This window comes from Gymnogyps californianus, chromosome Z, assembly GCF_018139145.2.
Source record: "Gymnogyps californianus isolate 813 chromosome Z, ASM1813914v2, whole genome shotgun sequence".
Classification (NCBI taxonomy): Eukaryota; Metazoa; Chordata; class Aves; order Accipitriformes; family Cathartidae; genus Gymnogyps; species Gymnogyps californianus.
Window position 1 is genome coordinate 48,436,688 of NC_059500.1, and position 14,647 is coordinate 48,451,334.

The 14,647-nt window shown below is 48.2% G+C and overlaps 1 protein-coding gene across 1 annotated transcript; it reads left to right on the forward strand.

Annotated features, from left to right (window-relative positions):
• Positions 1-1,113: 1,113 nt before the first annotated feature.
• LOC127027758 (sperm-associated antigen 4 protein-like) lies at positions 1,114-5,665 on the forward strand. Its single transcript, XM_050913598.1, has 9 exons — positions 1,114-1,169; positions 1,420-1,540; positions 1,692-1,762; positions 2,788-2,884; positions 3,089-3,158; positions 3,700-3,800; positions 4,332-4,499; positions 4,864-4,953; positions 5,510-5,665. The coding sequence occupies exons 1-9, from the start codon at positions 1,114-1,116 to the stop codon at positions 5,663-5,665; spliced, it is 930 nt and encodes a 309-aa protein (XP_050769555.1).
• The last annotated feature ends 8,982 nt before the right edge of the window (positions 5,666-14,647 follow it).

The following is a 14,647-nucleotide window of genomic DNA, read 5'->3' on the forward strand; positions in this document are numbered from 1 at the left end:
CATACCATATGACATCATGCCCAGTATATAAACTGGGGGGAGTTGGCCGGGAGGGGCGGATCGCTGCTCGTGAACTAACTGGGCATTGGTCGGCGAGTGGTGAGCAATTGCATTGTGCATCGCTGGTTTGTATATTCTAATTCTTTTATTATTATTATTGTAATTTTATTATTATTATTATAATTATTATTATTTTCTTCCTTTCTGTCCTGTTAAACTGTCTTCATCCCAACGCATGAGTTTTACTTTTTTTCGATTCTCTCCCTCATCCCACTGGGTGGGGGGAGTGAGCGAGCGGCTGCATGGTGCTTAGTTGCCAGCTGGGGTTAAACCACGACAATGGCATGGAGTACCCCTTTGGTCAATTTGGGTTGGCTGTCCCACCTGTGTCCCCTCCCAGCCTCTTGCCTAGCCTCAGCCTACCCGCCTGGGGACACACAGAAGGAAACAGGGGAAGTCTTGGCACTCTGCAAGCACTGTTCAGCAGCAGCGAAAACACTGGTGTGTTTTCAACACTGCCTAGTCACGAATGCAAAACCCAGCACCAAGTGGGCTGTGGGGTCTCTCTCCACGCCCTGCCCCCTTCCCCGCCCCCCTGTAGCTCTGTCTGCGATGTCACAGCCATGACTTCACACCATGCCGGGCCAGGCCTCTGTGAGGTCGGGCACTGTGGGCCATAAGCTGTGGGCCTGGAAGGAGCTCACAGTGTGCTGGTGGCTGTGTGCCTGTGGCAAGCATTCTCCTCCCAGCTATTTCCAGGAGGAGATCTGCCCAGACAGGCAACACTGCTGCAGCTGAAGGAAGGCACATAAGCTTGCAGGAGAGCTTTATTTCTCACCAGGATGAAAAGGAGAAATGCTTCTCCAAGAGCACAAGGGGCTGCCCTGCCAAGGAGAGGAGCCAGGAGCTGCCCAGCCAGATCTCGGGAGGCCCAGGGCACCAGCCAGCAAGGGCCTGCAAGCTGCAGTGCTGCAAAAAATGAGGGTAAGTTCAGTGCTGCCTTTCACCCCGTGTTTGCACCAAGCCTGCCTGGCTTGGCCGGGCCCGACAGCCCTGCAGAACCAGCGTCATCCTGCCGCAAGTGAGGCCTGGGGCCACCTCTGCTACGTGACGATGACGGAGCTGGCTACCGTGTCCATGTCTGTGTGGGATACTGTAGTAACTAGGAGGTACACCAGGACTCGTGCCACCCTCCTTCCCCAGGCACGTCGTCAGTGCCCTGCCTGCGAGGGGATCCCACCCAGCCCTCCGCCTCCCGCTCCCAGCTGCCCCCCTCTATAGGGCACAACCACAGCCCTGCCCCTGCCCCAGGGAGGGAGTGTGTAGGACCAGCGCCTACCTCCCTGCAGGGATCTGGCATGCACTGGACTGGTGTCCTCAAGAAGGGTCCTCAGGCTTTTCTCTGGTTTCTTTGCCCAGGGCTGGTCTTCAGTGTGGCAATGGCCGTGGTCTCCATCCAGAGACGCCTCAGCCCAGGCCTCCTCACTGTGTGAGTACAACACGTGTCCAGTGTGGACATGGAGACAAGGGGTGCCGTTGGGTCAGGGCAAGGAGGGGGAGGCTGGCAGTGCTCCCCACCAGGAGATCCTGGCGCCTCCAAAATTGCTGCTCCTCAGCTTGTAAGAGAAAATGCCCCATGCGCAGGGCTCTATGCTTGAGCACTGCTAACACCAAGACTCCCTCTTTTTCAGGAAAGAGATCGTCACCTTGAAAAAGACAAAGCTCTTCACAATCCTCTTCTTGATGAGCCTAGGTGCTCTTGGTGAGTATTCGCCCACTGCCAGTGGAGGCACGGAGGCATGGAGTGCGAGCTTCAGCATGAGGGAGAGGCACTGGTGGGGCCCTTCTAACCTCCCGCGTCTGCAGCCCAGGGAGCTCCCGAGATGCTCGCTATATGCAGAGCCCACCTGGCCCCAGAGCCAACAGAGGAAATGAGTGCACAGCCGGTGGAGCCTGGTGTTGGTGGTCACTGCAGCAGGGAGGGGAAATGGGGTGTAGCTGTGGGGCGCCAAGCGTGCCCAGAAACCGGGACTGTGTAGAGCCCCGAGGCCCGGAGAGAGGGTCCCCACTTGGAGCTGCAACCTCTCTCTGCACCCCTTCCCCGTGTCCTCAGCCAGCCTTTTGCCACCCTGATGTGGGAGGAGACTCTGTGAATACAGGGATCATTAGAAACCCTAATAAAATAACTCTCTCGGTGATGTGAATTACAGCTGGTGCCTGCTGCGGGACCTTGATGCTGATGTGGATGCTGTGGACAAAGGATGTGCCACAGGTCAGTGACTGCTGTTGTGGGACAGGAAGGTCCCACAAAGGAGCGCTGCTGGAGCTGAGTGGGTAACTCACCCAGTCCCTCCAGTTTTAGGCAGTGACCCAGAGATTTAGCAGCTGCTTCTGCCATGCCTTCCTAGAGCTGCTGGCTCTGGAAAGCCCCGGCAGCTCTGGGACTCAAACGGAGAGCCTTTCCCTTTCAGGTGCTGCTGGGGCAGCCTGCAGCCAACCTGAGGTCCCTGCGGTAAGAGCTCACTCCTCTCTCCTGACCTGCAGCACATTTGGTGGGGTAGTGGCAGATGACCCCGTGTTATTTGCACTCACTTGCACAGTGCCCAGGGCTTGTGCCTTTCGCTGCTGCCTGGGCCTTTTGCTAAACCTGGAGGGGAAGGGAAACATTTGCAAACTGGCAAAAGAGAAGGGGGCTTGAGCACCTCTGTCTCTGCTCCTCCCGAGCTTGGAGGCTCCAGGAGGGGCTCGGCATCTTTCTGACAAGATCTGCTTTCCTGGTGACTGCAGGAACTCGCTCACTCTGTTGGGGAAACAATCACAAGAGGTGCAACAGCTGAGAGATGAGGTGGCGAGCCTGGCTGCAGAGATTGGCACTATGAAGAAGGTGATCCTGCACTTTGTGAAAGAGGGCTGGGACAAGCAGGGCCCCACAGAAGGCACTTCCTGGGCCAGTTGGTGGGCCTTTTCTGCTCAGCCCACACACCCATCCCTTGCCAGCGGCTGCTGGTTGAGCTTCTCCGCTGTAAAGCCCCTTCTCCTGGCCAGGTCTGACGTGGTTATTTCCCCTGTTCATTTGTGTCTTTCCCAGGAAGTTCAGCGAATGAGAGAGGCAATGTCTGCAACCACGCAGATGTCTGACTGGGCTCTGAAAAGCGCAGGTACGGATGGACACAGGCAGGCAGGGCTGTCATTGCGCTGGGCTCCTGCTTAGCACTCTGAAACGGAGGCTACGTGGCAGACTCTGCTCTCTGAGGCATAGGGACATGGGACGAAACCATGGGGCCCAAGAGCAGGACTGTGGCTGAGTGGCTCCCTTGGGCTCACCCCAACCCTGCCATCAGACCACTCGCCGATACCCCTGGCGTGCCCCTGACAGCATTTCTGCCCTCCCCACTCCACAGAGCTTTCCTGGGGAATGGAAACAAGTGGCTGGGTGCTGTCCATGCAGCAGGGCCTTGGCTTGGGTCTGCTGCCCTTCCCATGGGGGCTTGCTGTCTCCCAGCACCCACAGACCTTCTCTTTTTGTGGCTGGGAGGGAAATGCTGTCACAGGGCACGGGGATCCCCTCCTTTTCCTGGGGCATCTCCAAGGGTGCGGTGCTGGGTGCGGGGCTGGCAGGCAGCCTTAGAAATAGCCTGCAGCCACCAGGTCCTCCGAGCCTGGGACGTCTTGCAGTCAGCTGCTCTCTTCTCCCTTCAGGGGCTGCCATTGACCTGCAGAGATCATCCAGCAGCTCTACATGGCTCTACCGGGTGTTTTGGTTCATGTGTGCTCCACCCCTTCTGGATACCTTTGTGCAGGTAGAGTAGCAGAAACTGTCAGTGCTGCTTCTCTTGCCTCTTGTAAAGTTGGGGGCAAGCCCTGGGGCCAGTGGTATTGTTCAAGACCATGGCACTGGTCCGGTGCCTGACACCTGAGGTCTCACGCAGGGCTTGGCTCCCTACAAAACAGCAGTTGAGTTGAGCTGAGCTTCCTGCCCACTGTCCCTGGTCACTGCTGGGTGGAGGAGCTTCTCCTTAGGGACCCCATTTCCCTGCCACAGCTCTGGCTGTCCTTCTCCCGATGGGGCAGCGGAGGGTGGGGGGAGGCTGGGTAAAAAGAGAGGTTTCTTTAAAGCCCTGCCTCAGGTGCAGGGTATCAGATGTTTCCCACTGGCTGGCTGTTTTCCTCTTTCCCAGGCTGGGAAGATGGCCGAGAGCTTCTGTCCACTTCCCAACATGCCATTCATTTCGAGCACAAGCACAGCCCAGAGGCGCAGTGCCACCTGCCCACAGGAGTGCAGGGGGCCCCATCACACCCTCATGTTCATTGCTCTTGCCCTCTGCTTTCAGCCGGATACTTCCCCGGGATACTGCTGGCCTTTCCAAGGGTCTCAGAGCGAGGTGCTAATCCGGTTGCCCACACAAATACGACCGACCGCCATCACCATACAGCACGCCTCAAAGATAGCCTCTCCGCTGGGGACTGTCAGTAGCACCCCCCGAGATTTCACTGTCTCTGTAAGTCTCTGCCGGGCACTGGGGGCTGGGACCTGGCTGTGGGGAAAAGCTGTAACGGGGACTTGCTGCTCTCTGCGCATCTGCCGAGATTTGTGTGCTCCCAAGCACTGCTGTTCCCTGAGGGGACACTTTAAGGGACATGTGGGGTGGTGTCACCCCTCCTAAGACTTGCTTAGCACATTTTGGCCCAGCACCTCTGGGTCCTTGAGCAACACACAAGGAGGAGACTCAGGCCCACCTCATCCTGCACCAGACTGTGCTGGAGCTGCAGGAGCTGGGTGGGGATCACGGGCCCGGATCTGGTGTGAGCATTTCCTCATGGTCGCGTCGAGCCTGACCTGCTCCTCTGTGCTTTATCTCTGAGGGACTGGATGAGGAAGGCAAGGACGAAACTCTGCTGGGGACATTCACCTACGCCATGCGGAAAGAGCCCACCCAGACCTTCCCTCTGCAGGTACAGCGAGTGCGTGTGGGCAAGAGGCCAGGGCAGAAATGCCAGTTTGCCAGCAAGTCACTTGCAGGAGGAGTGTGGATGGTCCCTGCCGGGGCAGAGGCCCGACCCTGGCCATGAGAAACACTGGCAGGATCAGGAGGGAGAGTGGCATCCGGCAGGGCGGCAAAAGCAGAACAAAGGCCGCGCTGGCCCCACAGCCATCTGGGTCCCCAGAGCTACCTGGCTACACCCAGCGCGCAGGCGGTGGCAGGGAGGATGCCCAGCACCTTGCCCCGCAGCAGGACTTGCCCCAGGCCCCGTTTCCCTGGGACCAGCGAGCCTCAGGTTTCCACAACTGCCCGCCACACTCTCTGAGGCTGGGTGTTTGCTCTGCAGGGGCACAGGGGTCCTTTGCCGCCTGGGTGGGAGAAGGGAAGGAGGGAGAAGCTGCTGCCTCAGCCAGGGCAGGAGCTGGTCCCGGAGCAGGGGCTGGGCTGGCAGAGGAAGACGCACAGAGCCTGCTGTCACTCTTTACGCCCCAGGCATTATGCTGCTTTTTGCTACGGTTTCTTTGCAGAATGGGATCCCCAGAGACTTTCGGGTTTTGAAGCTTGTCATACGGAGCAACTGGGGAAAACCAGGATACACCTGCATTTATCGAGTGCAGGTGTATGGGAAGACCGTGGGAACAAATGCTACCGGCCAGACACACGTGGAGACCTTCTCTGAATAAGAATTAAAGAGGAAAATGGAGAAACAGACCAGAGGGATGTGGCTGTTAGTCTGGTGCAGAGCAATGTCATTTCAGAGGCCCTCTCAAAGCTGCTAACCCTTTCGCAGGCTGAGGCCTTCCTCAGGCTTTCTGCTTTCTCTCCACCATGGGGATGTTTCCTAATGAAGCAAAAGGAGACGACACTCCTGTAGCCTTTCCTTGCCTAAGTTCCTTGACAAAATCCTTTGGTATGAGGGGCACCCCCCCATCTTGCCCAAGGAAGGCGTCATCAGAGCCTGGCAGCGTTTGGGGGTCATGATCCCCAAAGCACTGGCCCATTCCATTCAGGGGGCACCTTGGCTCTGGGGACTGGGTCTAGTGAGGGCCCACATGGGGTGCAGCCATGTCTGGGACCCGTGAGGCATGTCTGAGGTGTGTGAGGAGGCCTGAGCAGCCTGACCGCCAGGCAGGGGGGCAATCCTGTCTCAGGTCCCCCACGCCCATGTGCGCTCCCAGGCACAGCCCTCCGCTTCTGCCTTCTGCCTTCTGCTTGTCTTTAAGAGAGCCACCGTTCCCCCACCCTGAAACACCAAAACACAGCTGTACACACAAACATCTGTCTTTGTTACGGGAGATTTGCCCAGTTCAGCTCTACATCTTCAACAGCAAGTACGCAAGGGTATGGACCTACAGCCGTTCATCTCAGACTGATGTAAACTCCAAAGCCTAGAGCCAACAGTTCCACCGTCATCCCTGCTACTCTGCTAAGTAGGAGGCCTGAAAACCAGTGTAATCTCCGTCTCACTCCAGTGGGTGCAGCTTTGTGGGGAAAGCTTGGGCACTTCCGCTCTCCTTCCATGTTGCTTTCCTCATTTGCTTTTGAATTTAATGTGGGAATAGGCAAGTTCAGGTGGACAATTACATTGTCATCAAGCAAATTCACAGGTCAGGGTGGGAGAGGTTGGTGGGGTGTCGCCCAAAAGTTCCACTGCTGCTGTCCTCTGTTGGCAGGGAAGGGAGACCACATTGGTGCAAGCTTCATTTTCCATGGAAGACTGTGTCAGAAATGCTTGGAAGAAAAGCATCTGTTCAACTGTCTGTAAGAAGACAGCAGTAAGCTTAGAATCAGATTGACTGAGGTTGGAAGGGACCTCTGCAGGTCAGTCAGTTCAGCACCCCTGCTCAAGCAGGGCCATCCAGAGCCGGTTGCTCAGGACTGTGTCCAGACAGCTTTTGAATATCTCCAAGGTGGGAGACTCTACAACCTCTCTGGGCAACCTGTGCCGGGGCTCAGTCACTCTCACAGTAAAAAAGTATTTCCTGATGTTCAGAGGGCACCTCCTGTGTTTCAGTCTGCACCCGTTGCCTCTGGTCCTGTCTCTGGGTACCACTGAAAAGAGCCTGGCTTTGTCTTCTTTGCACCCTCCTTTCAGGTATTTATATACATTAATAAGATCCCCCTAAGTCTGCTTTTCTCCAGGCTGAACAGTTCCTCTCAGTCTTTCCTCATAAGACAGAGGATCCAGTCTCCTCATCATCTTTGTGGCCCTTCGTCGGACTCTCTCCAGTACCTCCATGTCTCTCTTGTACTGAGGAGCCCAGAACTGGACATAGGACTCCAGATGTGGCTTCACCAGTGCTGAGCAGAGGGGAAGGATCACCTCCTTCCACCTGCTGGCAATCCTTTGTTTAATGCAGCCCGGGATGCCATTTGTTTTCTTTACCACAAGGGCACATTGCTGGCTCATGGTCAAGTTGGTGTCCACCAGGACTCCTAAGTCCTTTTCTGCCAAGCTGCTTTCCAGCTGTGTGGCCCCCAGCATATAGTGGTGTCCGGGGTTTTTCTGGCCCAGGTGCAGGACTGTGCACTTCTCATTGTTGAACTTTGTGAGGTTCCTGTCAGCCCATTTCTTCAGCCTGTCGAGATCCATCTGGATGGCAGCATGCCCCTCTGTTGTATCTGCCACTCTTCCCAGTTTTGTGTACCCGTGCTGAGGGTACAGTCTGCCCCATCATCCAGATCATTAATGGAGATGTTAAACAGGACTGGACCCAGCATTGACCCCCGGGGTACACCGCTAGTTACTGGCCTCCAAATATACTTTGCACATGGAGGACAGGGAGGTGATTCGAGACAGCCAGCATGGCTTCACCAAGGGCAAGTCTTGCCTCACCAACCTAGTGGCCTTCTATGACGGAGTGACTACATCAGTGGACAAGGGAAGAGCTACGGATGTCATTCATCTATCTGGACCTGTGTAAGGCCTTTTACACCGTCCTCCACAACATACTTCTCTCTAAATTGGAGAGATATGGGTTTGATGGATGGACTATTTGGTGGATAAGGACTTGGCCGGATGGTTGGATCCAGAGAGTAGTGGTCAGCAGCTCAATGTCTGGATGGAGATCAGTGACAAGTGGTGTCCATCAGGGGTCCATATTGAGACCAGTACTGTTTAATATCTTCATCAATGACATAGACAGTGGGATCGAGTGCACCCTCAGCAAGTTTGCAGGCAACACCAAGCTGAGTGGTGTGATTGATGTGCCTGAGGGACAGGATGCCATCCACAGGGACCTGGACAAGCACCAGAAGTAGGCCCATGTGAACCTCGTGAGGTTCAACAAGGCTACGTGCAAGGTCCTGCAGCTGGGTCAGGGCAACCTTCATATCAATACAGGCTGGGGGATGAAAGGATTGAGAGCAGCTCTGCAGAGAAGGACTTGGGGGTCCTGGTGGTTGAAAAGCTGGACATGAGCCAGCAATGTGCGCTCGCAGCCCGGAAAGCCAACCATATCCTGGGCTACATCAAAAGAAGCATGGCCCGCAGGTTGAGGGAGGTGATTCTACCCCTCTACTCCACTCTGGTGAGACCCCACCTGGAGTACTGCGCCCAGCTCTGGAAAGACATGGACCTGTTGGAGCGGGTCCAGAGGAGGGCCACAAAGGTGATCAGAGGGATGGAACACCTATTCTGTGAGGACAGGCTGAGAGAGTTGGGGTTGTTTAGCCTGGAAAAGACAAGACTCCGGTCTTTCAATAGTTAAAAGGGGCTTACAAGAAAGATGGGGACAGACTTTCTAGTAGGGCCTATTGCGATAGGACAAGGGGTAATGGTTTTAAACAGTTTAAAGTACCCAAAAGAAGGTAGATTCAGACTAGATACAAGGAAGAAATTTTTTACCATGAGGATGATGAAACACTGGAACAGGTTGCCCAGAGAGGTGGTAGATGCCCCATCCCTGGAAACATTCAAGGTCAGGCTGGATGGGGATTTGGGCAACCTGATCTAGTTGAAGATGTCCTGGCTCATTGCAGGGGGGGTTGGACTAGATGACCTTTAAAGGTGCCTTCCAACCCAAACCATTCTATATTTCTATAAAGAGATAATTTTTTTGACAACAGTCAGAAAATTCCCACTGAAGTCTTCCGATTAAAGCCTTTTTCATACGAAGACCCCTTAATGTTTGTACCAAGGATCCCATTTCCAGCAGGAAACTTCCTGCCTTCAGTGACACTTGAAAACACCCCTAAATTTTCTAATGCAATTTTATTTGACCTCTAATTAAACCAACCAATGCTAGGCAAGCAATTTTTGCTGCTTTCTTGAGTAGCCTCTTAGGACCGATTCTTTTATATTTCTATGCAGAACAACTTAGTTGGCCCACCATTTTCTACATTTCCTTTGCTATTTATTATCTGGCATATTTGTGCTTGGATAAGAATAATTTTGCTGACAGCCATAATCCTGTGCTTGTGACTTAGCATTTTGTTGCCGTAGAAATGAACACAGTGTCACAAATCTAACATTATTATGACTTACAGTGCTGGATCAAATTGGAGAATGCTATAAACTGGAAAAGAGCAAAGCTTTTTAAGTGCAGTAATAGGTGAATAGGGCAAGAACTCTTTTAAGAAATGAGTGGCAAGGTTGTATGTATATTTGTCCTTGAACTTTAAAAATTTTTAAGTTAAGTCCTATTCCTCCTGTTTTACAGACTTCACCCCATGGCACAAACTCCTAAAGATTTTAAAAAAGCAGAATCCAGACCAAGCAGAAGAAAAGTTCAAAACCTAAAATGAAAAAGGGGTTGGAAAGGAAGCAAACAGTAGGATACCCACTGGCAGCTCTTTAAACAAGACCTTTTCTTAGAAATTGATCTGTGTATTTCAGAAGCAGTTAGCTTGACAGTGTACCTGTGTTGCAAATGACCCAGATATCTCTCATGCATCCTTAGTGAATCAACCCAGAAGCTAAGGGGCGGAAGCTTGGCAAGAAGCCTTGTAGGCTTTCTAAGTAAGTCATTTCCAGACTGACCTGATAGTGAATCCTAAGGAATATTACTTTGCAGTAAATTTTCTATTCCTGCCCTTCCAGGAGTTAAAATCAAATGTGTCCTGAAAAAGAGAAATGGACATACTATGAATTCTGAAGTTTTTAAAGCAGTTGGACTCCAACACTGGGTTCTTGGAGCCCAGGGATCCAGAAATCCTACCATGTTTGGGTATGTATGGTCTGGTGGGGGTGCAGGTATGCACCTGAACGAATGTGGGACTTCTAGGGAGATAGCATGACTTTGCAGCTGGTAGATGAGTGAAAGAAATCCAAAGTGAAAAACCTAAAATAGCCAGACTGAAAGAGTGCTAGAGTTGAAAGCATATATATTTTGCTAGATTTGAAGGAAGAACATAGGAACCGAAAAATAGAGGGGCAGAATAAAACACTTCATTTGCAGGGGATATGAAGGGAAAATAGAAATAGAGCTTATTAGGGACTGAACTATGCTGTCTTTACAGTGAATAAGTGGCATATTATTTTCTGAATGATTCTATTCAAATCCACAAGAAAATTTGCAAGGTAGGGCATTTTCAGCACAACTATAAGCAACACAAGTTTTCTATGAATAAAACAAAAGCTGTTTGTCTTTTGCTTGTAGTACTATAGTATGGAACGAATTGAGGACATCCTTTCGTTGAACCACATATTGAGACCTAGATCCCATTGCTAACAAGAGGTCTGGTAAACATGCTACCGAATTTCCAAAAGAAAGTTGTACCCTATAATGTGCTCTGCAGTCCATAATCACTCCTGAAATAATTACAGCATGTTGAGATATTTTTCTAATTGTTACTAGCCAGGGTTAGTGAAAGGTGTTTACATCTAGGTATTCATACCAAAAGCATTTCCTGTTTGCCAAAACGCACGTTAATTCTTACTTGGTGATGACCTGATATTAGATGTGGGTTAAAAGGATCTGAAACATCGCGTTAACATTAGCTAAGTGTGCAAAGTCATACAAACAAATAATCAGTTACATCCTAATGACTTGTGAAAAACAAATTCACGAGATATATTTACACACATACACACACACACACACAAAGCATGGGAAGTACCTATACAAGTGTGAGATTTGCCTTAAATATTTTGCAAGACATTGCATCACTAGATACAATTCTCCTCATTGAAACACTGCCCATTGATTTCAGGAGGTTTTTTGAAAGTCTTTGGAATGAAATGACCTTGGTTTTTTCCAAAGGAAGTAGCATACCAGAGCACTGAGACTGTTAGTATCAGTCTAGTTTGTCTTATCTTTCCTGCATTTACCTTGCTGCTTCTTACTCCAGGAAAGCCTTGCAAATTAAGTTTGTTTCTCAGGGCAATATCTGAAGTACAGTTCCTGCCTAGCTTTTTTCAGACTGTCTTGTACACCCCACAACCCTCCAAAAATAAGGATTTTTCATGTGATATTTTCATTTATATTGGTGGAGACATGGGAAACACAAAAAAAGGTACTATTAGTAAGTGAGCCCATTCACTAGTACACACTGATTATTGCCTAGGAACAAACACATTTGCTGAGGCTGGTGAAGTGGCACTTTCTATCCTTAGGTCTCAAAGCATTTTACGTATAAGTAGTCTTATCAGTAATCTTATGCTAAAGCTGAAAAGCAGTGATCTATGCATAGGTACCTCCCAGGACAAAGGAAGAGGTAGGAAAAAAAAAACAGCTCTCAACCCATGTATTAACCCATCTATTTACCTACTGTTATACAACCTTGCTGAAAGGCAGTCTGAAATGATGAGAAGGGGAAAAAATAGGAGAAAAATACTGGTCCCTTGATAAGAAAAGGACTGCAAGAACCTAGGATTTCATTCTGCAGTATTTCAAGGCGTTTTCACATAGCGAATAACTGTTAACCTAATCAGATACATTTCTAGTATGTAGTTCTGACATTAGCTAAAATTGCCTAGTTTTGCCCCTGCCTCTCTGTTTGGCACATATGCTCCTGCAAACTCTTTAACCCAACACATGATAGAACAAATTTACCAAAAATGAGGTGAAGAGTATCTGCAAGCTAAACTGTTTGCAGAGGGTTGCAAAATCTTAGGCTGAAGATGAGCAGCAGAAACAAATATTAAAAGAAGTTCATTACCTATCATCTCCTGAAATACAACTGGGAAGAATTTTTCCATCAGGTCAGAACAGAAACACAGAAAGTAAAAAGTTTTTTCCTTGTTATGCTGGCTGAAGCATGTGGCATTTTATTTTGCTTACTTGTGCTTGTGCCTAACCAAGATGAAAGACTATAAGCAGATTAAAGAGGATTTTGACTGGCAAATTCTGGGATATTATTTTTCAGGTGTTTTTAAGTGTGTTTCAAGTACTTCACTATCAGCACACAATTCTTCCTGTTAAAGCTTCTGGAGATGGAAGACGTCATCAATTCAGTCACTATAGGAATTCGGTCGTGTTGCAAAACCCCTTGAACCGACTGGAACACTACATTAGGTTTCAGTTTAGGTGATGCTAGTATAAATATATATATATATATATTTGCCTTAAATAGCACAAATTCACTGTTTATTATCCAAATCAATAAATTGGTGCACACTGTAACAGATTCTGTGGTTTTGCAGCCACCAAAAATCATTTTATTCACAGCACAGCAAACTGGTACTCAGAGCAATGTCAATAAATGCTATGGTAACTATCACATAGACAGCAGTTTTTTACCAGGTTGGGTAATATTAATGATATTTGATTAACAAGTGCTATTGAGGTATGCAGAGAGTACACATTTTGCTCAGGTGCACAGAGTGAATCACATCAAATCTGAGTACAAATCACAAATCTTCTACCTTATAAATTATCAAATAATTGGGCCAAATAGAAAGGCAATGTTCAGTACTTTGCAGCAGTGAACTGTGCTATAATCATTAAGATAAAGAAGACATTGATTTTACTTTAAAAGAAACAAAGCATAATATACCGTGAAGTTTGGATTCTTACTGTTTACTATCCATGCAGTTGAATAATAATTCTGATTTTAAGATGCATAGAATACATGGGAAAACTTAAAAGTCTTTCAAAGAGATAGACAGTAAAGAAAGTTTGAAAAATTAGATACCAGATACTGTAATGTAGGCTCTAGCAGAGAGTTTGGTGCAGCCATTAAAGCAGACAAAAGATTCTGGACATTATTTTCTCCTTAACTCTATCAGTGGCTCTCTACCTCCAACATTTATGACTCAAATTTACGTTTTCATGAGCCACTTTTGAGAAGCTTGGAAGAGAAGCACTGAGTTCAATGTATTAATGATCAAGTAAACAAAACCCCGTAATAGATGCTTTCCGAGAACAGACAAAAAAATGAAGCAACCTGTTGAACACTTCCAAATGCAAACAGCATTTCCATCTTCATGACCAAGATTCTTCGCAGTTTGCCTGGATGTTATGCAACCCTTTCTCACTGCATTAAAGGTACGTGCAGGTATCCATTTCTTTATGTCTTGGCCTGGTGCTGATTGCTCAAAGTTGTTGAAGAGCTGGAAGTAAGACAAAGCCTTCCTAGTTTTGCATGAAAAAAGCCCACAGATCATTTGTTAAAAGATTTGTTCTTCTCATCTATCAGCTTGTCTTGTGTATCTCTAGCTAAAAGCCTGTATGAGCCTTATGTGATATACTTTACCCACTTATGCTATCTGAAGTTGTTTGACATATTTCAAAGGTTACTGAATTATTACTATATTTTTTATTGTACAAGGACTTAATTTCTTTCCCTGGTTACATCAAAAAAGAACTAGGACAATGCAGCTTCTTTTGTAAAATGAAAATATGCAGGGAATCCAGAGGTGTGCTAATAATGTTTGACATTAGGAATGTTTTCCATAACAGAAAATAGAAAAGAAAAGGCACTTGTATGCCAGCTAGGCAGAGATTTTAAATGTGATAACACTTCTGTTGCACTGTGCAGTTCTAGCATGCAGTTACAAGTACCCAAATTTAGTAGAACATTCTTCAGGTCTAGCTGGGGCTGAAGCATCCATTAAAGACTTTAAAATCACCTATCATGAATATAAATTGCCTTGCTCTTCATGTACTATAAAAACATACATACGCCATTAAACTAAAATGGATTAAGTCAGGTAAATTTTCAGTACAGGGATTATAGAGGTGAAATGCTGAAGGGTTTAATTTTATAATGCTGAATGAAATGATTTACATAGCTGTCCATGTTAGAAAGATCCTTGTGTTATATTCTCTTTTTAAAATACACAAGTGTGAATCTTCAGCTTCAAATAACACTAGAAAAGGCCAAGCATGAGTGAGGAGGAACTGGTCATAAATTTCCAAAGAAAAATAGTGCCTAAATAAAAATACTTCTGTTTTCTCTTGTGTGAAAGTTAGCTTTTATTTTTCGATTTTATTTCAATCACAACGAAGTTCTCTCAGATGATGAATGTTGCATAATTACTGTGAACCACAGATACAAGAAAATGTAGTTTAAACATTAACCACATCTCAGTTATTCTCTAAAGCTCTTCCCTTTTTTGAAGCACTTGAGTAAAAACTGCTGGTCAGGCAGTTGTGTCATACTAAATCATACTGAGAAACAATGTAGTTAAAAACCCCACTACATGCCTGGTTTTTTTGATGCTTTTTTGACCCAGAATTGCAATTTACAGTAATACATTAAATATTGTCACATTTTTTTAA

Bases quoted from the DNA above. Each gene is read 5' to 3' on its own strand.
- LOC127027758 (XM_050913598.1), top strand. From the start codon at position 1,114: ATGACGGAGCTGGCTACCGTGTCCATGTCTGTGTGGGATACTGTAGTA. The intron at 1,763-2,787 runs GTGAGTATTCGC...TGGTGACTGCAG, and splicing joins GATGAGCCTAGGTGCTCTTG to GAACTCGCTCACTCTGTTGG. The intron at 2,885-3,088 runs GTGATCCTGCAC...TGTCTTTCCCAG, and splicing joins AGATTGGCACTATGAAGAAG to GAAGTTCAGCGAATGAGAGA.